Here is a 26,671-nt window from a genome sequence, read left to right on the forward strand (position 1 = left end):
ATAGCTTCCTCGATCCACTTGACCATACTATCCTTCTTCAACATGTTTGTGATTTCCCTCAAGTGTTCAACTAGATTAGGCACAAAACGACGTAAGAAGTTCATCTTACCATTAAATGCTTGGATCTCTTTCTTATTATGAGGAAAATCTATTTTTTGTATAGCTTCCACCCTAGCAGGATCGATGCATATTCCTTCCTTTGATATTATGTGACCAAGAAGTTTCCCTTTGTCCATAGCAAACAAGCTCTTTTTGGGATTGAGTGATATTCGATATTTTCTGCAACGCTGAAAAACAATTTTCAGATGGTAAATATGCTCCTCATCTGAATTTGAAAAGACAATCAAATCATCAAGATACACTACTAAAAATACATCTTTCTCATTTGCAAAGGAAATGTCCATGGCACGTTGGAATGTTGCTCCAGCATTCTTTAAAATGAACGACATCTTGGCATAGTGAAATGTCCCCCAAGGAGTGGTGAATGTTGTCTTGTCCCTGTCATCTTCATGAACCAAAATTTGATTGTAGCCGGAATACCCATCGATCAACGACATACAAGATGCTCCAACTACTCTCTGGAGAATGTGGTCCATTTTCAGCAATGGGTAGTTATCTTTTAATGACACTTCATTCAAATTTCTGAAATCTATGCACAATCTAATCTCACCTGTCTTTTTCCTCATGGGGACCAAATTGGAGATCCAATCTGAAAAACTGATCAGAACGATTATACCAGCCTTGTATAATCGATTCACCTCTTTTTCTATTGATGGTAGCAACTTCGAATTTATCCTTCTTAGCTTTTGGCGAAATGGCTTCTAATTTGGCTTAATAGGAATTATATGCTGAATTATACTTTTGTCGTACTCCTTTAAATCTGTATAGTCCCATGCAAATACATCAGAAAATGAAGACAATAAACTAATGTATTTAGCTTTTACCTGAAGAGGTAATTCCTTTGACAACTTCACCATTTTTGGATTTTCTGTTGTTCCAATATTTACATCTTCAACACCCTTCTCGATCGACACTAAGCTTGGTTTTTGGGCTACATCATCTTGATCAAATAATTCTTCTAAAGGTATAAGGCCTTTAGGGATGACATTGTCTTTTAACTGCAAGACTTCCATCTGATTTACCTCCATTTTTGGTTCACCATCATCTTGCTCACCATCTATAGAGGTGTCTTTATATTTGCCTTCATTTTGCAAAAAATCCTCAATCTCTTTGTCATCTTGAAACACCTGCCAATATCTTAAATTATCAGGGACAGTTGGGTGATGCTTCACATGGATTTCAAACTTATTGTTTGAATTCATTGGGATCTTTAAGTTACTTGCAGCTGTAGCAAGAGAATCTGCAATGACATTTTGTGTACGAGGGACACATGTCAAAGTATGATCTGGAAACAACCTCAAAATGTCTAAAACTGCATTATGGTAAGCCCTCATTCGTGGATGTTTGGCTTGGTATTCACCCTTGACTTGTTTGATTAATAATTCTGAGTCACCATAAACTAAAATTCTCTTTGCATTCAACTTCTTGAGTATCTTCAACCCTGCAATCGGTGCCTCATACTCGGCTTCATTGTTAGAACAATCGAAAGCCAATTTATATGAACAACTTATTACATTACTTGGGACTTTATTTGGTAGGAAAACAGGGTTGCATATCCAAATCCCAATTCCTGCACCATCCTTACCTACTTATCCATCAAAATCCATACTCCACAAACCGACTTCTTCCTCCAAGTACTGGAATTTTGTTTGCTCTTCTACCTTTGGCTACTGTCCATCAATTTTCTGCTACTAGCGGAATGCAGATTGTTTAGTGGTACTTGCAAGCCTTTGCCTCTCTTGATCAAGCACTGCCCTGAAATTTTCCGTTATCTCTGGAACATCTTCCACTTCAACTAGTTGACTATTCACATCAGTAAAACCACTATCTGAATAAATAATAAAAGATTCTAAATCTGTATGTACATAGTTAATTGGATGATTCAAAGGTTTCTCCTTGCTTGTGATCATATACTTCATCTTCTTCTCCCTATATAATTTTCTCAGCTGACCAAACACAGGAATAGTGGCATAAGAGAAATCTAATTGCAATGTCCCTTTCAATTTTTCACCCCACGACCTAGATAAAAGCATGCCAAATCTAGGGGGAATGTCGGCCACAACTACATCCATGAGAACATTCTTTGCTAGAATCTGATCTAAAGTCACAACCAAATCCTTAATGAGACCAATACATCTGACCCTACCAGAATCAAAGGAATAAAGATCATGATATTTACGAGTGATGTCCAAACCCAATTTTTCCATAATCGCCTTTGGCATCAGGTTGTGAGATGCTCCTGAATCAAACATGGCATTGTGCAAGACATAATCATGCAATCTAAGGCTGATGTAAAACGAGGCTACTTCACTATCCTCATATTGGCCTTCTAATGCCAGACCAAAAATAAGCTCGGGTTGGTCATCTTCCACATTAACCATATCAGACAGGGGATCTACATTCAAAATCTTTGACACTTGACTCTTATAACTGCTATTCTTCATTAATTCAGTCAAAGGTATCGACACTTTTAACTTAGCAATCTCATTCTCTAAGCTAAAGGTTGTAGTTTTATCTACCTCTTTGGCCAGAGAATCCTTCTTTTCAGACTTTTCCTTTGCTGTACTTGGCTGATTTGACTTCTCATTTGCAGATTGTACTTTGCTAGAAGTAGGATCTGCTAGCTCCTTTCCTTTTTTCTGAACATTTGGAGAATCATTCTTTGGTTGTGTTGCTTCCTTCCGCTTTTGAATTGGATTGATTGGTACATCCCTGCTCCTGAGTGAATACTATCTTTGCTGTGCTGTCAGTGCATTCATATATCCCCTCTGATATTCATCTGATTCTTCCTCCAAAACTGTTTCATTGGCTAGTATAAAATCCTCATCTTTCTGTACAACCGGGCTCTCTAAATATTCCTCATCTTCCGAGATATAAATAGGCAAACCATCTGCTGTAAAAAAGTGATTCTCCTCTCCTATTGGACTCTCATCATCCTCTGACTCAGGGCCATGTGCATAGTTCTGCTGTAGAGGTGTTTTGACTTGCTGCTATGCTGATTGATCTTGTGCTCTTTGCTCCCACTGTTTAATCCTAAACTGTGGCTGCTGCTGACCACGGAAATTTGGATTTCAGATTGATGCCTCGAGCTTATCTGCAATTGTGAATCTATCAAAAATTTTCTCAATTTTACGAATCAAATGATCTGAGGAAGATGATTCTTCCTTTATGGCCACTTTCTTCTCAGTCTTCGTCCTAGCTCTCTTAGCTAGCAGGTTTGCCTTCACACTTACTGCAATTTTCTGCATATCCTCCAATGTAGCAAGATCTCGTTCTCTCAATTGGTATGCCATGTCGGGATCAAAACCATCAAGAAATTTTATCAAAGCCAACCCCATTCGAGGCTTGATATCAGCTGGAATAGCATTATAGATAGTATTGAATCTTACACAGTAATCATGGACACTTTTACCAGCATTCCTCTGTATATTTTCATACTCGGAAAGAATTTGGAGTGGATTTTTCTTTACCTCCCAACGATCCAGAAATTGTCTATGAAGAATCGACAATGTATTGATAATCCCTACGGGAAGTACTCTGAACCACTTTCGCACCTCGCCTCCAAAACATTGCAAATATAGTCGCATGGTCACATTCTCTTCATCTATCTCATGAAGATCAAAGAAGTCATTCATCCTGTCACCATGCTACTGCGCTGTGATACCTTGGGTAGCATCAAACAATGGGATTTTACTTTGGTAATCAGCAGGCATAGCATCCAAGTTCTGTGGCAAAACGAGAGGTGCATATCTGGCAGCCATTGCTCGAGGTGGATTGGAAGCTGGCCTTGGAGAAGAGATGATGGATGTTTGAGGTGTTGAAGGAGGAGAAGAGATGGCAGATCTCTGATCGGATATAATAGGTTACACGGGAAGGGTGGGGATAAACTGAGGTTGAGAATGAACTTCAGAACTAGACAAGACAGCAGATGAACCAAGGGTAGCAGATGCTGATTCTAGGAGCTTAGGAATATTGGTAGCCGCAATAGATGTTTGAAGTGAATTCAAAATATAAGCATCAATTGATCTATTCACTCTTTTAGTTTCAAGATATTGGAAAAATTTCCGATTTAAAACAGTATCACCAATCGAACTTTCATATTTAGTTTCAAACAAAGATAGATCAAAATGTTCATCAAATGGGAGATCTTCGAGATATTGAAATACAAGTGGGCATGAATGAGATCGGAAAACTGGTCTTGGACTCAAAGAACTTTCTTGCCTGAGTATTCTTGGAATGAGATTTGGATTTTCAAACACGGGAGGAGGATCAGGATCAGGATTGGCCCTGGTGTATCTTCTGGAAGCCAGTGTGTTGAATTTTTCCCAAAATTCAAATGAACATTACAATCGTTTCAGCCAAATGAATTCTAAACCTATCATCCAAAAGTATAGAATTGTTTTAAAAGTACTGGGGTAATATTTTTCAGTTTCTTTCCCCAGTGGAGTTGCCACTATGTTAGAGCCTAGATCAACCTCAGGCTGAAGGAAGGCAGGTCTAGGGTAACATCAAACCATGCTTAACCTAGTAGCTAGACCTACCAAGTCGGGAGAGGAATATCTCCTTATCAATCTCAGTTAGAATATGGAAACTAGGGCTTGAGATGAGTGATAAAAAATGTTGATTTTAGGCTAGGTATATTAGGTCAGAGGATTTTGTTTGATTTTGATGGTTGGTTGCTAGATCAAATGAAGAAGGCAGCTTTGGGTTTGGGAAATCAACTCAGATTTGTAGGAGGTTCTATGGGGCGAGGTAGGTAGGTGTTTTGGCACTTTGAATTGGGTGTGATGGTAAGTCTAAGACCTCTGACGAGTTGGAGAGGGCATGCAAAGTTCATGAGTCTTCTTCAAACAGCAGAAAACATTAAGAACTAAATGTATCCTGAAGGCAGAGCATTGAATATCAATGGATTATACCTATTTATCTTGATTCATTTAGTTGTGAAGAAAGAAATAGATCCTGGAACATATACACATAAGAGAGACTAAATAACAAGGGAAGAAACAATGCCAATACACATTACCACAAGAATCCCACAAAATGCTTCAAAACCCTGGTTCATTTCCTTGCCAAACTGCAGAAGTGATTTACAATAAAGCTCAAAGCATCCACAAGAGTCCAACCTTTACAAATGACTAAAAAAGTACATAATATAGGCATCAAACCACCTATGCTAGCCATTTTGGGTCGGATCCATGAGAAGAGGGGTGGTTTCAACCATATCTAAACTAAGAACAGGAATATAGGTAGTGGAACAACTTGCCTCTAAAATCATGGAAACTGATTCATTCAACCTCAAACCACCTCTAACTGATGTATCTACCCCCTCAAGTCATTTTTCATCATATTTACATCATATTACATCATTTACCATCATAAATTTACCAAGGAGAAGAGAAAAAGTCAACTGATAGTCAAACTGGGCGAAATTCTGAGTTTTTGGGCAAAATTGGCAAAAATTTGCCTGATGCGCAGCACTGCTTCAAGGATGATTTTGGAGGCCTTCCACTTCACCAAATCAGGCCCAAGATAGCTTGTTGGAAATCTCTACCTGTCTAGTTTCTGGACCGCTTTTAATTTTCTGATTTGGAGTTGATTTTCCCCTCCAAAAATCATTTCTCCCAAGACTGGTTCCTATGGGTCCAAAAAGTGGCAGAGAGGGCATTTTTTAGGTGTTTTTTTCCCTTTAGGTGACCCAGATCTCCTCCAAATTTTATGAAACTTTCTGGGTTTCATTTTTTTTCATGAGGAATCCAAAAATGAAAGCCATTTTGCAAAATACTGAGCCAAATCAATGCGCAACGCCGATGGCGCTACGCATTAGCTGAAAATTCCTGTGTTTTTAATTACAAAATTGTAAAATGACAAAAATTTCCCAAAATTTCTCCAAATTTGGAAAGAGGCAAGCTTACTAACTACTTTGCTGAGCTAATGAAGCTTCAGCCAAAATTTTAAGTTTATCTTGTTCCTTCTTGGCCCTCAAGGTTCTCTTTAACTTAGCTTTTAGCCTGTTTATCCTTGTCTTGCAAATTTTATTCCGAGCTAAGTAATGATAAGCCATATGGCACAACATTTTCTTTTCTTTGTTAGCTTTCTCAAGCATCTTCTCAAGGTGAATGTTCACCCTTTCCAACCATGATTCTCGGTTAGCCTCAATTTCTTGCTCAAGGGATGTCATCTTGATTTTTCTTCCCTTTGCCACTTGCCTATATTCTCTAATCGTTTGCAGCTCCATAATAGCTTGCTTATCTTCTAGTTGCTTGTTTTCCTGCTCAAGAAAGTTGATGATCCATTTGTCCCTCTCAAGGTCAAGTGATAAGGTTTGGATTTCAGCCGCCTTCTCTTTGATAATCATGTCCTTGAGTCTTGAGCTTTGGGAGCCCAAATTAGTGACATCCTCCTCAATCAACACAAAATCCCTGTCTTGCCCTTCAATAGGGCGCTCTTCATGCATCTGTTGCTTTCCTTTGTCTCTACCATGTACCTGTTTAGCTGAAGAAGAAGGCAAAGCCCCTTTCACCCCTGGTGAAGATAGCATTTGCTTGTGGTCCAGTGAAGAAAACGAGACCCCTTCCACCCTTGGTGGAGATAGTACTCGTTTAGCAGCTACAAAAAGCATCCTAGTGCCTCTTTCATAAGTAACAAACACAGGAACATGAGCCTCCTCTATTTTAGTTTCAGGCTCTTTTTGTTTCCTGGAAGGTTCACCTTCCTCTTGAGGATCTGCAAATATTTGAGGCCCCTTGAAGCATTCATGGGCAATGAAATTTTCCCATGACACTCCCAACTGAGTGAACTGATGCAAAAAAACAATTTGGATGATAGAAAAATGATAAATACTATTGAGCTGCTGTGGATATGGTTTTCTTTTTGCAATCACTATCATCCTCTCTATGTTTTTACATATGAAATAAGGAATGCTCATCATTCTGACCCTGGTGAAGTGCAAAAGCAATCTGATGTGGTAGGCATAAAGTCTGGAGAACCTACCCTCACATGTAAAGTATTTGATGATAAGATTCATGTGTGGAACATACCGGTCCTCCAAGAATTTGAAAGGAAACACCCTACTAAGTTTACCATGATATTTGGCCTTGATATGAGGTTCATAATGCTGCTTACTGATATTCTGCCCTTTGTTCCACTTTTCCCCTACATCTGGCATTCTTGTAGCTTCTGCAATGATAGCTGGTGAAAGAGTGAAATTGACCCCAGCAAGATGCACCACATTATTTTCCATGTTTATGACAAACTGCCTTGCTAATTCATGGTGATATTTGACTCTCTCAACCATTTCACAAAACTCAAAACAGGATTGATATCTGAAGCATGTGGTGGCTAGAGGGAAAGCAAGGAGTTCACTCATGCTAACAGGTTCCTCCCTAATGATTTTTCCACCCTTGTGAGGTTTCCTGGGCTACACATTTCTTTCCCTTGAGCTATCACTAAGTGTTTCTTCTTCAAAACTTGATTCACTGCTTCTTTCCATGATGCTTGTCATAGGGATGTGATGTGATGGTGGTATGGTGAACAATGACAATGGGTGAGAACAAAGAGGATGAGTATGAAGGGATTTTGCAAATGTGAAGTAGAGTAGGGGAATGAAGGGACAGATTTAGGAAATTAGGGTTTTGGTTTATGGGGGACTTAGGGTTTGATGAAGGGAATTAGTTTTTTAGGGGAATAGGGAAAGGGAAAATGGAATTAATGGGTATGTTAAGGGAAATGAAGTTTTGGAAAAGGGGAAAAAGATGTTGGTTTTGTAATGCAGTGAAAGTTTTGCAATGAGATGAAAATGTATGAAGGCAAGCTAGGGTTTGATTTTTAAGAAGCAAAACTTATGAAAAAAACATGTAGAAGACTAATTTCAGCTCAAGATCGATAAAAACTTACTTGTAGGAGTGAAATGGAGCGTTTGGGAGAGTTTAGGATGAATTTGAGTGGTTTTGGAACCTTCTTGGCCAATGCGCAGCGCATTGGGCCCAATGTGTAGCGCCTGCCAGATGCGCAGTGCCTGTGTATTTTTACACTGGGAGAAACTGTCTGATGCGTAGCGCCAACCCTCTGATGAACAGCGCCAAGCAAACTTGTTGCAAAAACAGGGTTTTCTTCTTCCTTTGCTCGATTTCCCTCCAAATCGCGATTTTGGCTCCTCACTTGATGTTTTGCACAATGAAATGAATGGCTAGCATGAATTCACTTTATAAATGGATGCAATTTAATTTTTCCTCATTGCAAACCCACTTTATAAAGTCTTAGTCACTTTTTCTCAAAAACTCTATTTTTCATTTGAAGTTTGAATTTTTCTTGACCATTTGATGGACTGATGCATTGGTGCTTTTTTTTTTGTAGTGGCTGGAGTTGGCAAGGTGAGCAAGAGCAGTTGCTGAACTTATTACATATAGAAACACTTAAATTACATGAAATTTGTACATAAAATAGAAAAACTCTGTTTTCACCTCAAAACAGGGTTTTGAGGTAAAAGAGATTTATTGAGCATATCAAAAGTAAATTTATGATTCTATGAAATTATTAATCCTCCTCATGTGCCCGTTGACCTTTTTATTCAATTTTGGATGACCATGATGACAAACCCTAGACCTAGTGAGATTAAAACCCTAAAACTGATTTTTAGAAATGAAATGAAACAGGATGACAATTAATGACCTAAAAAACTATGAAAACAGGTCAGCAAGTGAATGTCATGAGGGAAATTGACATGAAGCCACTACCATCAGTTGATCCATGACCTAATGGAATGCAGTTGATTGGATGAGACACCTAATATGCATGCAAAAGAGCAATTTGATCACTGATGGAGGTATGAAGATACCGACACTAACAATGCATCATGCATCTTTGGCTATGAAAAATCTTCCAACACACATTGTATTCAGCAGGGCATAGGGTGAAAAATCTTCCAACAAAGCACTAAAGTATATAATAATGTTAGAATACATAAATTAATGAATTGCACTCTAATATTAAGCAGACAGGAATATAATTTGGATATCAGTATACTTAAGAATCACCCTTTTTTACATTAAACCAACAAATAATTTTGAAACAAAATGCATTAAGACAATTGTCTTTGATTTTGTCCTTTAGTGAATAATTTGTGTTTTATCTTCCATGCTGCCTTTGCTAATGTCTTTTATATTGTCTATTGTCTCTTTGAGATCCCTGCTACCTTGTGATAGGATGCTGAGGTCTTGCCTATATCTGAAATTGTTGTTAAAGCTATGCTTGCTATTGTGGATATAGTTGTTGTAATAATTGTGGTTCAAGTTGTGACTACTAAGAGGGCTAAGCAGGTTGGGCAGGTTGTTGAGAGACTGCTTGAGAAGATGATGATGCTTGAGGCTACTGCATCCATTGAGCCTGGTGGACCTACTGCTGACTAGATCAGAGGTACTTTTCTAAGGTGGTGTAGTTGGAAATATGCCTCCACTGTGGGCCCATGGGATAGTGATGATTTCTCATTTCCCTTAGTGCCAAATCTAATCCAGTGAGATCTAATCTAGTGACATAGGTGTAGGTGACAAGGGGGTACATATTTTTAGGTACCATAGTAGTTTGAATTCCTTTGATGTCTTGGACACAATAACGATACCTTTGACAAGTCCTTTAATATCTTCCAGGAAACTATCATCATCTTTGGCTCCCTTTTTTCTAGCAAGAAGGTATGTTGTATATTGTCCCAAAAGTTGATGGTGGTTCCAAATGATGGTCTTGGATCTATTGGAGTTGGGGGCCTCTCCACATGCCACCTACTTATAATCACATTTAATGGTGACCAGATCCGACTTTCCTATCAACTGGAATTCCCGCAATTACAGTCTTTTGACATTTAAATTAAAAAATATATGCATGGAACAATGTAAATCTAAACCATTCAAAATACCACAAGGTCATCTCAAGCATTCCAAGGGATATCACTGTTGCTATACAATTTTGAAGATGTAATATATCATTCTTGAAGCACACGTATTGGAGAAACCAAATAAGTCCAAGAATAAGGTAGGCTAAAGAAAAACCCATAGAATTTAAATAAAGGTGCTAACCTGCCTGGAAAATAGCCTGTTGGATTCTTCCACATAATGTTTCCATTGATAATAGTACCTTTCAGTTGTGGATCACATAACATAAAAAAAATGTTGTACATGCCATACTTTGTGATATAGATGGTGTCTAGTTGTGTCTTTTCTTCCAAATTATTCCCCTAGAATACAAGGAATGCAACAAGGCCAATTTGGCTCATCAACATATCGGTGTACAATGATCTCCCCTTTTTTACAACCTTCTAACTTGGCAAGCTCTGGAGTACAACATAGTTATTTCCACTAATCTTATCCCTCTCCTTTGTCTCGAAAATAACTGCTTCAATAAGTCCAATGCTAAGCTCCATTTCATCAATGCTTAGAAGAAGATTCTTGAGTCCTACATAAAGATTGAATTAAACCTGCCAGATAGAATTAAAATCTCATTTCTCACAGAAATTTGTGGAACCCTGTAACTTGAGGAATCTTGGCAGCAAATGGACATTAAAACCGACTAGACACAAAACCACATGCTCAAAATTCAAATAGAAAGAAGCTCCAAACTGGGCAAGAAGGAAGTAGAAACTTTCATAAGCTTGAGATTCCCAAAATCATTGAGATTCAAATTCCTCCTATACATTACAATGTATCTCCACTTAAAGCGTGGGTAGAGTTGCGTGTGCCACTATAGGAAATTGATTTTTGACAAGTGATGAGGAACTACCTTACACAATCTGTAGCAATAACCAAAAAATCGATAGTTAAGAAGATAGAAAATGGAGCTACGTGAGTCAATGAAAAGAAGCATTGTAGGAAACTATAAAAACACTCTTAATTTAACTAAAATTGTTCTAATAGTTTACTAAGCCAACCAAAAATCTACAGTTGTATTTATAACCCATTGATATATTGTGCAGGAGTTGAATTTAGTGAGAGGCTCACTTACTATGCCATTGCCTCAAACTTCATCATCTATTTGACCAATGTATTGCATGAAGGGGTTGCAGCCTCTGCTACAAATTTCAACTACTGGACAGGGGCCAAAATAGTTTTCCCCCTACTTGGAGGCTTCATAACAGATGCTTACAGTGGAAAATTCATTTGCGGGCATCGAGCATCCACTAAGCTGGGTTCGCCCGACCTAGCCTCGCCCTCGTTGACTTGAAGCTTTACTACGTCAACTCTTGGTTTTGTAGGTACTTTTTTCCTAGATCCAGGGCGAGGGGATCTTTGTTTCTGTGTTCAATCAAATCATGTAGCTTTTGAAAGAGATAATACCTTTGGGGAAAAAATCCACATATCTGTTCAGAAAACCTATCGAAGTGATTCGATCTGCCCTATGAATCTTGTGAATCTTTTGTCGCTGCAGAAGAAGATAGAGTAAGAATTATTCCTTCAACATGGAAAGAGCTGGGCTTCCGAGGAGGGGCATCGAACATCCACAAAACTGGGCTTCCGAGGAGGGGCATTAAGCATCCACTGAGCTAGGTTTCCAACGAGGGGCATTGAGCATCATCTTGCTATTCATATGGCTTCAGTTTCGAGGAGGGAAGATCAATTTTAGTTATAACAAGATCTTTAATCCAACGATGGCAAATATTTGAATCCTCTAACATCCCATCAGACAGATCATAGCAAGACAAGTGTGACAAGAGGGGAGTTGATTTCAAAGGGAACACCTTACATCTTAATTAAAGTAAAAATATTGAATTTAAGTTAGTGTAAAAATATTGAATTCAAGTTAGTGTTAAGGTTTACAATCTGGTAAATTTAGGTTTTACTGATCGGTAAATTGAAGTATCTTGTTAAATTGTAATTATGCATTGTTTACAAGTATGAACAACTTTGTTGCTAATTTCATTTATTGAAATATGAATTCATCCACCACTATAAGTGGATTATGATCTAAAATTACTTTTCATTGGCTATTAAATTGTATGAACAAGTTTGTTGCTAATTTCATTTATTGAAATATGAATTCATCCACCACTATAAGTGGATTATGATCTAAAATTGCTTTTCATTGGCTATTAGATTGTTTTATTGAGATGTGAGAAAACATCTTTATAACCCAAAACCCAAAAGCATTTGACATGAGTGAAAGTTCACCCCCTTTAAAACTACCAGCAAAATATTTTAGATGGTCAAGTTTTTTGAAACATGTACATGATGATGTAGTTACATATTAGGATTTTAGACGTTAATAGAGGATAGATCAATATATTTCAAATGACCCAAAAAAACTATTAATTGGATTTTAAAATTTGGTTAGAATTTTAGATTTATGAAAATGTCATTTTTTTATAGTTAATTTAAGATAATAAAATAAAAACAAATATTACTACAAGACTTGTTATATAGTATTATTAATTAAAGCATTTTCCATTCTTATTAAGTTTTTAAAATATATATATATATATATATATATATTAATTAAAAAAATATAATTTTAACATTTTAGGAATTACAAAAATATTATATATAAATAATATGGTGTACTTAAAATATGTAAATTTCATACCCTAAAAACGAGAAAATTACTTAATTACATTAAATTGAATATTTGTTGTTGAGATTGAAATTTTGATATTTTAAATTAATTACAATACATAATAAATCCTAGAGTCATGTAAACTTCACACTGCATAGAATTTAAAGTAGTTTTATAAAATTGTATTAACACAATTTTATATGTCACATCCATCCACTAAATTAGATAGGCAAAAGGACATTAGGTTACCAGCATGATATAAAGGTTTGTCTCATATTAATGTTTAATTTATCTAGTATTAAATTAAGACAATTAGCTCGCAGTGTTTGCAAAACTTAGAGTTAGCATTTTTTGGAAAAGAGTAGGCTTGAACATGAAGTCAAGGTTCTCATGTTACCCTAAACAATCCTTCGAGTGTTTCAACGTACTAAGGAGTAGTCCAAACATAAATGCATGGCAGAGACTTCAAAGCAATGGGGTAACCAACCAAATTGTTTATAAATAAATAATTATCTTTTAAAATAATAATAATTTTTTTTGTCAAACCCAAAATAAAATAATATGGGTTTGACCCAATGCATTATCTAGTACAGAGATAATAAGAATATACCAACAAAAACTACTCAATGGCATTTCAATTTATTTTTTTGACTTTTGTGCGTATATTAGTTTGTTTGGCTTTCAATGAATGTGATAGAATTTTGATTTTAAAATAAAACTAGTTTTCAATCTCATGAATGACCATTATACTTGAATAAATATATTGGATGATCATTCTTCTTTAATAAAAATAATTCATTATATAAATTATAAGAATTAAATGGTTTTGGGAAACTTTTATATTTAGAAATAATTCAAAAATATTTATCACAACACCATTGTTCCCTGACATGGTTGATGATAGCACAATAACACTTACTAAATACCAAGGATAATTTTAGGGGCGAATGTTCGCCCTTTGGCGAAATTAAGGGGTTTTATATTTTTAGTGGGCGAATATTTTGTATCATAGTACATTTTTACAAATTACCTCAAATAGCCCACCTTATTTTAAGGGAGAGGGTAAAAAAGGTAAATTTAGCCCTTGAAATTAGGACTTACAACCTTCCATTCGCCCATTTTCAAGAATAGGTTTTATTTAAGTGAATCCATTCGCCCATTTTCAAGAATAGGTTTTATTTAAGAGAATCCTATGGGCCAAATACCATATTTATAAAAGAGGTATGGTAAACTAATAAAAGTATAAATAAATGAGAGGTATGGTAAATAAATAAAACATTTTTTATATTTACTCCATAAGTCACCTTATATACATGTAAGGGTGTAAAGAAATAAAAATATAAGTAAAGTGGAGGTATGGTAAATAAATACAACTTCTTTTTATACTTACTCAAAAGGTATGGTAAATAAATAAAAATATAAATAAACTAGACTTATCGTAAATAAATAAAACCCTATTTTTATATTTAGTCCATAACCCATGTTCTATTTATGAAGGCTCAAGAAAGAGGTTTTATTTAAGTGAATCCTATGGGCCAAATACCATATCTGTAAAAGAGGTATGGTAAATTAATAAAAATATAAATAAACGAGACGTATGGTAAACAAATAAAACATTTTTTTATATTTACTCCATAAGTCACCTTATATTTAGGAACACTCAAAAAATGGGTTATATTTAGGTGAAACCTATGGCCAAAATACTATGGGACAAATACCATGGACTAGATTGTTATTAATACCATGCAAAAAACCATTATTAACCCTAATATTAGAATTAATAAAAATAAAAATGGCAAATGGTATTGACCCATGGTATTCACCAAAATGGCACATGGTATTGACCCATGGTATTCACCTGGAATGTAGCATATTTAAATGGGGGAATTAAACCAACATGTAGCCTATGCTAAGATTCACTAGGACTTTACAAAGTTTTATTATTTAGTGAAAGACTCGCCAAGATCTTACAAGATGTTATAATTGGGTAAATTATTCGGCATGCCTAGTGAGAGATTCGCCAAAAAATTATATATACATATTATATTATTGATAAAATCGCCTTCCATTTTTCCTATATACCATGGAGTTTCGCCCATTTATTATATTTATAAATTTAGTGGGGTTCTTAAAATTTTCCCTACTAAATACTCTTTCAAGATGCTCGTGATATACTATAATAATTTGTTATTTATATTTTTAATATAATGTATCTTAATCCTTAAACTAAAATAAATAATTTATTTTATAAAAAAAGTCATAATATAAAATTTTATAAAATATATTTGAGAATTGAATACAAATAAGAATTTTTTATTTATTTTTACTATAATTACATTGAATTAACTATATATGAAATAATAATTATACATAACTAACTTTTTATATGAAATAAAAATAAAATTAGTAAAAATAAATTATAATTTTTTAAATTATAAATTGAAATATATATAGATGATATAAAAATAAAATTAGTGAAAATAAATTATAATTTTTTAAACTATAAATTGAAATATATATAGATTTGAAGTGAACATCAATTATTTATTACAAATTAATAAATTAATTATAAAATATTCTAGATTTTTAATTATTTTTAAAAAGTTAATATATTTTATAAATTAAAAGTTACAGATAAATAAAATTATTTAAAACACATTTAATTAATTAACATCATAAAATTTCAAAAATAAATCTTACATGCTCTAAATTAAAAACTATGATAATCCCTCAGCCGGGAACAATAATAATAAAAAGGCTTTTGGGTTTGCCTAGCTGCATTGATCACGATAATTATAAGTTTAATAAATTTGAGTCTGTAATTTAATAGTTGATAAGCTATAGTATAAATACTATGCTATTTATATTCGAAGTTGTATAAATGCATGACATATAATTTATATAATTTAAAGCCATAAGCAATAACATATTGAATATTGAATTTGATAACCAATTAGATTTTTAATAAATTGTTCAGAATCATAAATCTACGGTTTGTGTTGATCATTTATAAATGTTGACATATTTGTTGCCCGTGGATTTAATATTTGAATTGAATTTTTTGTTATTTTGTAAGAAGATACAACATGAGTGTTGTTGGAAAGGCGGAGGAGATAACACATAAATAATTCACACATAAAACACGAGTTGTTGCTTTTCTATTGATTACACAAAATATGATGCTTACAATGAACCCGATGAAGGGTATTTAATCTTTTCCAACTAGTGACTTGCCTAAAATATCTTGACATGCAATCACACGCTAAAAGTCATCTGCCACTTAACTTGACTTGACTCAACACTCAAACACTCAATCACTTAATCACTTAGTCAACTGACTCGCTATGTTTAGCTAACTCCTCATGCAGAAGTAATTATCTTATTTTAACACTCCCTTTAATTAAGACTGCTAAACTAAAACATGACTCATAACAACTCAAATATGCATGCTGGTCTATGTCTAAGCTAGGCTTAAAACACCCAAGTTTCTTCTATGAAACTCAAACACATCTTGTGCTAATCACTTAGTAAATATATCACCCAATAGATCACTAGATTTACAAGGCTTCAAGTGAACTTCTCCATTGTTCACAAGTTCTCTAATAAAGTGATATCTAGTATCAATATGATTTTTGCTTCTGATGAAACGCACTATTCTTGGATAGTGAAATCCCTGAGGCGTTGTCATAGTAAATTGTTGTTGATCCTTGTTGTTTCTATTTGAGTCCATCAAATGCTCTTCTTAACTACATTGCTTGACACGCTGTTGATGTTGCTGCTACATACTCTGCTTCTGCTGACGGAAGTGTCACAATGGGTTGCTTCTTAGATGCCCATGAAATCACACCTGAACCAAGGTAGAACACAAAACCAGAAGTGCTCTTCCTATCATCCAAACTTCGTGCAAAATCACTATTTGTGTATCCAATCAAATCCTTCTTTTTTGTGCTTGCATACATTATGCCACAATCTCTAGTTCCTGTTATGTATCTTAGAATTCTTTTTCCTGTACTCCAATGTGTGTCTTTTGAAGTCTCCATAAATCTGGAAATCAGACTCACTCCTTGCATGATATCTGATCTTGCACTTGTGAGATACATGAGGCTGCCAACCAATCTTTTGAATAGAGTTGGATTGACATTTGTTCCTTCATCATCCTTGCTTAACTTTGTACCTATTGCAACTAGTGTAGGGACAGGTTTGCAATTTTCCATCCTGAATCTTTTCAACAAATCTTTGGCATATTTATTTTGACAAATAAAAATTCCTTTTTCAGATTGCTCAACTTCTATGCCAAGAAAATATTTCATGAGACCAAGATCTGTCATCTCAAATTCTTTCATCATGGCTGCTTTAAATTCATCTATCTCAAAATCACCTGTAAAAATCATGTCATCAACATATAAGCAAACAATCAAAATTTGTCCATGCTCATTTACCTTTGTGTACAAGGTAGGTTCAATGTTACTTCTGCAAAATCCATTCTTGATCATGTAGCTGTCAATTCTGCTATACCAAGCTCTAGGTGCTTGCTTCAGTCCATAGAGCGCTTTCTTCAACCTGTAAATTTTATCTTCATTACTCTCAACTTCATATTCTGGGGGCTGCCGCAAATAAATTTCTTCTTCTAGAATTCCATTCAAGAAGGCTGATTTCACATCGATCTAGTATACTTTCCACTTGTTCTGAGCTGCTGTGGCTAGAACTACTTATACAATATCCAATCTGGCTACTGGATAAAACATTTCTCCAAAATCTATTCTCGGTTGCTATGAGAATCTTTTTGCTACAAGTCTAGCTTTAAATATGTCAATTTCACCTTTCTCATTCAACTTTGTCTTGTACACCCACTTCACACCAATGAGGTTTTTGTCTTTTGGTAAATCAACCAAATCCCATGTATCATTCTTTTCAATAGCTTCAATTTCTTTATCCATGGCTTGCACCCAATTTTCATCTCTGATTACTTCTTCAAACAAAGAAGGTTGGAATGACAACAACGCAAAATTTGAACTAACATCCAAATTATCATAAATATATTTCAAACTTCTCATCTTTCTCTTACCATTGCTTGATTCATCACCTGATTGATTGTTGGGAGAATCTTGATCTTTTGATCTTCTTGAAGATCCTTGCTTCTCTGAAAATCTTGGAGTCCTTGTTAGTGTGTCTATGTTTGGTGTATTCACCGGTGATTCTTGCTGCTCTTTTTCTACTACATCATCTTCTTCCATCAATGGCACTTGTGCATCAACTGTTTTGTCTATAGTTCCATTCCATGACTCTTGTTCTTTGAACAAAATGTCTCTGCTAATTACAGCCTTCTTTGCGATAGGGTTATACAATTTGTAAGTTTTTGATTGCTCACTATAACCAGTGAATATGCATTTTTCACTTTTATCATCCAATTTTTCTCTTCGCTCCTTAGGCACATGTGCATAAGCTACACATCCAAATAATCTGAGATGAGATATGCTGCAAGACATACTTGACCATGCTTGTTTTGGTACTCTGTTCATCACATTCTTTGTAGGAGATCTATTGATCACATAAATAGCACATGCAACTGTTTTTGCCCAATAATCATTAGACAAGTTTCTTCCTTTCAACATGCTTCTTACTATGTTCATAACTATCCTGTTCTTTCTCTCTACTACACCATTCTGTTGTAGTGTGTACCTGGTTGTAAACTGTCTTCTGATCCCATGTTGTTTGCAGTAATCATGGAATGTCTTTGAATCATATTCTCCACCATGATCTGACCTCAATACCTTGGTCTGTTGATCACTTTGATTCTCTGCTAAGGCTTTGAATTCCTTGAACTTTGTAAAAGTTTTAGACTTCTGCTTCAAGAAGTAAACCCAAGTCTTTTTGTTATAGTCATCAATGAAAGTGATGAAGTAACAACTTCCACCAATCGACTTTGTCCTCATAGGTCCACACAAGTCTGTATGCACTAGTTGAAGAGGTTGCTTTGCTCTGTATGCAACTCCCTTCGGAAAACATTCACGGTGTTGCTTCCCAAGATGCAACACTCACAAATAATAGCAGGTTCTTTGATGGGAGGTAATCCTTTGACCATCTGTTTCCGCTGCAACAATATTAAACCAGAAAAGTGCAAGTGTCCAAATCGAAAGTGCCATAACCAATAATCATCAGAACATGCAACTGTAAAGGAACTCACCTGACCATTGTAATTCATATTTAGAGGAAAGAATATGTTCCTCGTCATCTGCACCTTTACTATAAGCTGCTTGCTTGGGGGCTTGTCATATATAACACATTCTTGACCTTGAAGGATAACTCTGTATCCTTTATGTGTCAATTGACCAACACTTAACAAATTATTTGAGACTAGGAACATAATATACCTCTGAGATTGTCTTCTGCTCCCCCCGCTTTGTCAGAATGTTGACCACTCCTTTTCCATCTACTTCCATATTCTTGTCAGTCCCTAACTTTACCTCTCTTTTCATAGATTGATCGAAATTTGCAACCAAATTCTTGTTTCCTGTCATGTGGTTACTGAAACCACTGTCTAACAACCACACACTAGTAGATGGTTCATGCATGGTATGGAAAGTTAAGAACATGGAGCTAGAGCTCTCCGTAGTGACATTAGCTCTCTAGTTCCCTTGATCAGCTATTTTCTTCCTATAATCACGAGCATAATGACCAAATTGATTGCAATAATAACATCTCACCTTTGATTTGTCAACTCTTTGATTATTGTTGAAGCTTCTGTAGTTACTTCCACTTTCATGTTCATGCTCTTCTAGGCCATCTCTCTGACCACCATATCTTCCTCTTCGTCCTCTGCCTCGACCTCTGTCTCTTGAAATAGAAACCTGACTTTTGAAAGCGGTCTCTAAAGTGGAATCCTCATTTTTGTCTATCCTTGCTTCATGTGATAAAAGTGATCCCATCAACTCATCAACTGTCAATGATGCCAAATCCTTGGCTTCTTCTATGGCTGCTACCACAACATCAAATTTGGTAGACAAAGATCGAAGGACCTTCTCAACCACTGCTTGATCTTTAATTTCTTCACCATAGATCTTTAACTGATTTACGATAGTTATAACCCAATTCATGAAAGAATCGATGTCCTCTGTCTCCTTCATCTGCAGACATTCAAAATATCTCCTAGTATTCTGTAACTTAACAATATTGACTTTGGCCATACTTGTATAGTTTGTCACCAAAGTATCTCATGCTACTTTTGCTGAAGACGAGATCATAATCTTTTGAAACACTGCTTGGTCCACTTTGTGCTAGATAAGCTGCAACACTTATGCATTCTTCTTCTTGTCTTTCTTCCATTGTTCCCTCTTTGTATTACTGAGAGCTTATTCTTCTAGTACATCCTTAGGTTCTGAAAACCGAAACTGGACATAATCTCAGACATCATGTGCTTGCAATGTGGTCGTCATCTTAATGGTCCACACATCATAATCTTTCCCTATAAATGGTGCGAACTGGGGCTGGAAATTTGAGAAAGCCATCTTTCTGGAAAAATAACTTTTTGAAAAAAAACCCTATTCTCCCTTATAAAACTCTTTTTCAAAAAAAATACCCTTCAATTAAACCCTAAATTTTTTATTTTATATTAAAAAAAAAAACCTAAAAAACTTTTTTCAAAAACTTTTAATTTTTTTCATATATAAAAGATATCTTTTAAAAATCTTTATATATAAAAACAAAACACCTTTATATAATCACTCCAATGAATTAAAACAAGTGACTCCTTTTTAATAAATCTTCCCAGTCAAAGTATACGAAGTCAGTCAACGTATATGAAACTAAGTTATTCACTCTAACTCGCGTATCACTTTATGATGGCCTAAGATAAAAGCAGTGTACGATCCGGAAGAGAGCAATAATGCTCTAACGCTGTAAAAATTGACTGTTAACGCGGCTCTTTCTTCAGCTTGAACGTGTTATAGTGTCTTGTGTATAACTGTAGGATGCGTTAATGCTGAAACTATAGAAAAAAATATAGATTTTTCTCAGCATTGTAAATCTGTTTTTTTAATTAATACTCTGTATTGGTTTTGATATTAATTTGTTGTAAAGGCAGAGGAGACCAAGCATAAATCATTTACACATAAAATATGAGCTGGTGCTCTTCTATTAATCACACAAAACATGATGTTTACAATGAACCGGTTGAAAGATAGCTAACTTTTTCAACTAGCCACTTGCCTAAAATATCTTAACATGCAACTACATACAATCACACACTAAAATCGTCTATCACTCAACTTAATTCAACACTCAAATATCCATTGATTGGAAATATTGACTTTTAATAGAGGGTCGGCTGCCTTCGACTTAATTTAATTTAAAATATATTTGAACAAACCAACGAGGACGACGAAATTTAGATGTACTCTTGAGCCTTCAATATAATTTCATTAAAGATTTGGAAAAAATTTGGAACTTGAGAAACAATTGGTTCTCAAAATATTTCTAAACTTCAATCGAAATAATGATGACCATTAAAATATTTTTTCCCTAAATCATAGAGAGTTTGGCTCTGCCTCCTCATCACTTCTTTGTGCAACATGAGGAAAAGGCGAAGCCATTAATGCTGGTGTCTTTTCGATAGATTTATGACATGTAACACAGTCACAAACTGAAACAAAATGGACCAGCTTCTAATATATTGCTAGCTATATAATAAGTTGAGCAAACGCTTGTTTCTGGCTATATAATATATTGCTGGTTATATAATAAGTGGAGCAAATGCATGACATTAGGCAAGAACTATTAGTATAATAAAGTATATTTCAGAATTTGTTCAATAAAGTTTGCACTTCTGAACGTCAAGTCTTTTAAGTAACAAATTAAACCGTTACAGAGAAAGACAGCTTTCTCAGTAACAAAATAAACGGTTGCAGAGAAAGATATGGTTACTCAGGTAGGGAGAGAAGTCCTTGACTTGCATTGGAGAAAAAGACAAGGTCACCGTTCCATTGAGGGACCCGTACCTTCCATATTACGCTTATTAACTGTACTTTACTACAGATTATCTGCCCGTAATACCTCCCAGCATAATTTACAGATTTGGTCTTCGGATCACTTTCTTTCAACATGGCAGACGAAGAGATATAATGATTATGCCACTTTGCATGTGTTTTTAGAAATGTTAGTTGGGACTGCAGATTCATTGAATTTGTTGGCAAGGGCATAATTATTTTCAGAGTGTCACATTTATTTTAGATTTTGGAATATTTTGAATTTTTCATAAATATGAAGAAGTGAAACATGATGTTCGTTAATTATTTGACTTATTTTAATGTATATGAGATTTTAGGAATTGTTTTTTTTTTTTTTTTCAATTTATCACCTTTTTTAGTTTGAATCATAATTCCCAAATTCGGCAGAATCGGGCTGAAGAATATGTTTAAGAATATTTAACCGTTTGAATCTTAATTCTCCCTGGTGGTCGATGGATCCAGTTAGACAATACTGAAGATAGAAGGGACAAGGATGTTATTGACTGTTTGTTCTGCAATACAGGTGTGATTAATGATTAAAAAATTCATAGTTCCACTTCCATCAAAGTTACTTTGATGTGTTAGTAATTTTAATGTGTTATTAATTTTTACATTGTTTGTCTAATATTTTTTAAATATTATATAAAAAATTAAAATTTTTATTAAAAATAGGTATAAAAACTAAATAAATAGTTCCCCTATTAAATTTAAATTTTCATAATAAAATATTTTTTATTTTTTTATTTTTAAATTTTAAATTTTAATTTCTTATTTTGATGATAAAATATATTTTTTGTCTATTTTTTAAATTTTGTGTCAATTTCATATTTTTACCGGTTAATAATGAAATTGGAACTATTTATTCATAATAAAATTTGTTGTAATTTAGTTTTTTGCTTTTAAGAAATTTGTAAGGAAAATATATTATATGGTTTCTAAATTTTTTAAACAATTACCAAACAGCAAGATAATTTTAATTTGATGAATCTTCATAGTAACTTTAATTTAATGATTTTTTATCTATATTTTATTCAGTTAGTAATTAGGAAATTATCTAAATATTTATCATTAAAAATTACAGCATTACTTACTATATTTTGATTGACAACCTATCAATTTTAATGGTTCCTTTTTTTTCTTCTTTAAATATTAAAGAGTTTGTTCTCCCAATTTTATCTCATTCACTTCCATTGAACAATTAGGAAAACATCAAGGATTCTAATTTGATGATTTTTTATCTATATTTTATTTTAATAATTAGGAAATTGCCTAAATATTTATCATTAAAATCTACAATATTAGTTATTATCTTGTGATTGACCAATTAAAAATTTTAAGGGTTTCTTTTTTTTTCATTTTAAAGAGTTTGTTTCCACCATTGTATCTTATTCACTTCCATTGAAGAGGAGTTGTCTCTACTAATTTCAATATCTCATTCACTTCCATTGAAGAGGAATTGTTTATACTAATTTCAATGTCTAATTTTATTTGCAACTTCTATAATATAATTCAAAACAATTTCACTTCCATTGAAGAGGATTAGTTTCTACTAATCTCAATATCTAATTTTATTTGCAAGTTGAATTTTAAAAAATAGATTTCATATCGAATTCGAATTTTTATTAGAAATTCTAATTTGAATTCAAATTCCAACTTGATAACTATGGTTTAAATGAGTTTATAACTTAGTAACTATGGTTTAAATGCCTTTATATCCCTCGCATTTCCAAAAAGTTCTGAAATCTACAAATTTCACTAGGATCTGCTTAACATCTGCTTCTGGTTGTGCCACTCCCCATTACCTCAATTGAAGATGCAGCGAGTCGATTGAATATGGACACAAATAATATGAAACCGAAATCGTAAAACGCCCAGACCCGGACTGGAAAGTGTGGGCAAACAAAATGGAAAGTCGTTGGAATTGACACTAAGGGCAGAAGTTCTTATTGTTGGAATAAAATAATCACAGCGAAAAAAATAATACGTTCAAGGTTTATGGTTTGAATTAATGGGTTATTTAATTTTGAATAAAAGAATTCTGAAACCTTTTTTGAAATAAGTGACACCTATCTGTGTAAAATTAGCAACCAGTAATTACTGAAATTTTTAATGTGGGAAGAGTAAAAATCTCGAAGATGGCATTGTTTTTCTTTAAACTTCTGTGTAAACCATTAAAACGTGTTTCCCCTTTCTTCTCTAGAAAGCCATTAAAAAAACAATTATTTTCAGTATCTTCATCGCTTCTTCGTGTGCCTTTCCTCAGCTCGTTTTGTATAACCTTGATATTGTTCAGACTCTTTTCATGTGCATGGAACAACCACAACGAAATGGAACAGGTTTTTTTATAAGTGTTTGCCTCTCGCAAGACAAGTCCCTTTAATGTATTCCGTCTGTAAGCTTTAAGCACATTCGTCCAATTTTCCTTCTGTCTGTAGATTCTGCTTTCTTGTTGGGCAACACAACGTATGCATACATTTACAAGGAAGCGCAAATTTGTGGACCACACGATATGTAATTGAAGAAGCGCAGGAAGAAGTCCCTTGAATATTTCTTTTAAGTTACCGAGTAATGGCAGACTGGATAGCAGGTACGCCATCCCAAACGACTAACGAGTCGGCTTAGATGTGTTTAGCCGCGTAAACGTGGAAGGTGGTTCCGGCACACAAGCCATTCTGCGCTTGCTCGGTTGTGTCATCTGTGTATCCATTGTGCCAATAACAATATAACAACATAACAAAAATGCCTTTGTGACCAGGCCAATGGTTGAGAAGAGAACCTAAAGGATCACTCTGTTTGATGCTTCTTTTAGTTTATAGGGACTCCGAGTCGTGAAAGTTTAATGTTACCTTCAATTACACTTCTTCAATGGTTTACTAAGAGGCAACCATCATATGCCATATTGCGTTTTCACAAACTATAAATACAGCCCCCTATTTCACCCTTCCATATTCCAAAATTTTCATCTTTTTTTCATATCATTCATCTGTTTATCTCACAGTACTATAATTCCCTACAAGAAGTTGGCAATCTTCATAGAAGTCTGTGTGATCAGGGCTAAAAGCATGGGCAACAACAACAAAAAGAAATACGCTGTCTTGGTGGGATGTAATTATCCCAATACTGAAAACGAACTTCACGGATGTGTGAATGACGTTATGAGGATGCAAGACATCCTCATTCGTCGCTCCGGCTTTGCCAAAGAAAATATTAGTGTCCTTATTGACACAGACGAGTCGTATACAAAGCCCACCGGTGAAAACATTTGCCTGGCTCTCGTCAAAATGATTCGAGAAGCCAAGCCCGGGGACGTTCTCTTCTTTCACTACAGTGGCCATGGAACTCTCGTTCCACTGCATCACTCCACAGGCTATGACGAGTGTATCGTCCCATGCGATTTCAACCTGCTGACAGGTAGCTGCTACTCCTTTAACATTTTCTTATCGTGATCAATTCAATCCTGAATTTAACATTCATATTTACGATTGTGATAATTTTGAAATATTGAATATATGATATATGGCGTGCAGATGAGGACTTCCGGTTAATGGTGAACATGGTGCCTCTAGGGACAACTTTCACCATGGTTTCAGACTCATGTCACAGCGGAGGTTTGATTGACAAAGAGAAAGAGCAAGTTGGACCTCATGCGGCCACAGCCAACAGATCGTTAACAAATCCAGAAATATTGTCCAAGAGCAAGTTCTTACCCTTGGATTCGTTACTACGCGTGTTGAGAGAAACAACTGGAGAAGCTGATATTGAGGCTCATAAAATTAAGAGCGCTTTATTTCGGCTTTTCGGCAAGAAAGCTAGCTCCAAAGTGCAAAGGCTTGTTACCGATGACTACTCTTTCCTGGAAGGAATGGAAGTAAATACCAAAAACCGCGGCAAAGAACATCAGAGTATACATCCAGATATGGGTATTCTATTTAGTGGATGCCAAACTAACGAGACATCTGCCGACGCCTGCCCTACAGGGGATGAGAATAAAGCATATGGAGCATTCAGTAACGCAATTAAGAGAATCCTGGAACGACACGGGAAACCAATTAGCAACAGGGAATTGGTTTTGGGTGCAAGAAATTTACTGTCTGAAGAAGAGTACTCACAGCATCCATGTCTGTACTGCAGTGACAACAACGCCGATGCTGCTTTCCTGTGCGAGGAATCCTCTAGCGAGGACTAATGGATCGTTGTACAGCATAATCATTGGCTATATTATTCGTAAACTTGTGCCATGCTGATGTCGCTTGATGCTCTTGTAAAACTATGTATATATGTATTCATTTAATTATTGATGACATAATTGCATACTTTAATTTTCATGGAAGATGACAATATTTCATGTAGTGAGATCAAAATTGAACTTTGGCTGTGGCTCTGTTATACAATTACAAACAATTCTAGATTGAGCCCATAAAAAGGAACCATGAACTTGTGCCCTCTTTAATATGAAACAAACAGGGGCATGACAAGAGTGATTGCGATATTCCTGGGCAGTAGATCACTTGGGATTTCCGGAGAGATGTATCTAATACTGAACATTAGACCACTTTGGATTTCCGGAGGGATGAAACTAACACTTTCACAGGAAGTGAGATTGGCCTATGCAGTTGAGTCTGTCTTTTGACATCATTCATAGAGTTCCAGGTTTCTCAAACAAACGATTATTTAATAGAGTAACTCCATATTCACGCTATGTTCTCTTTTCTCTTTTGTGTAAGTTCCTTTACAACGCGTGAATAGTTAGATTGCGTTTACAACGGGTGAAAGTTAGATTGCGTCTCCAATGGAAGAATAGTAATCCTGTACAGACCATTCACCTCAATATTAATGACATCATCTTTTACATGTATTTTTGAGTCCGGTTGTCTAACTATTATATATATTTTTGAAATTTTCTTGGGAATTTAGCAAAACAAAAATCGTTAAATTTTGAAAATGTCATTTTAAAAATGGACATTTCATAAATAAAAAATATTATTCCAACAAATCCTTATTAGATTCTAATCAAATTA

General features: G+C 34.8%; 1 protein-coding gene across 1 annotated transcript; it reads left to right on the top strand.

The window, feature by feature from the left end:
- Positions 1-24,409: 24,409 nt before the first annotated feature.
- On the top strand, positions 24,410-25,972 carry LOC149167339 (metacaspase-9-like). The gene is made up of 2 exons (XM_089431514.1): positions 24,410-25,064; positions 25,181-25,972. The coding sequence occupies exons 1-2, from the start codon at positions 24,545-24,547 to the stop codon at positions 25,837-25,839; spliced, it is 1,179 nt and encodes a 392-aa protein (XP_089287640.1). The 5' UTR covers positions 24,410-24,544; the 3' UTR covers positions 25,840-25,972.
- Positions 25,973-26,671: the final 699 nt, after the last annotated feature.

Source organism: Pinus tabuliformis, chromosome 5_1 (assembly GCF_031772625.1).
Source record: "Pinus tabuliformis cultivar Carrire ecotype Pingquan chromosome 5_1, CPIR1, whole genome shotgun sequence".
Classification (NCBI taxonomy): Eukaryota; Viridiplantae; Streptophyta; class Pinopsida; order Pinales; family Pinaceae; genus Pinus; species Pinus tabuliformis.

Coding starts and splice junctions, on each gene's coding strand:
- LOC149167339 (XM_089431514.1), top strand. CDS start 24,545: ATGCCATATTGCGTTTTCACAAACTATAAATACAGCCCCCTATTTCAC. Junction 25,065..25,180: donor CGATTTCAACCTGCTGACAG/GTAGCTGCTACT, acceptor TATGGCGTGCAG/ATGAGGACTTCCGGTTAATG.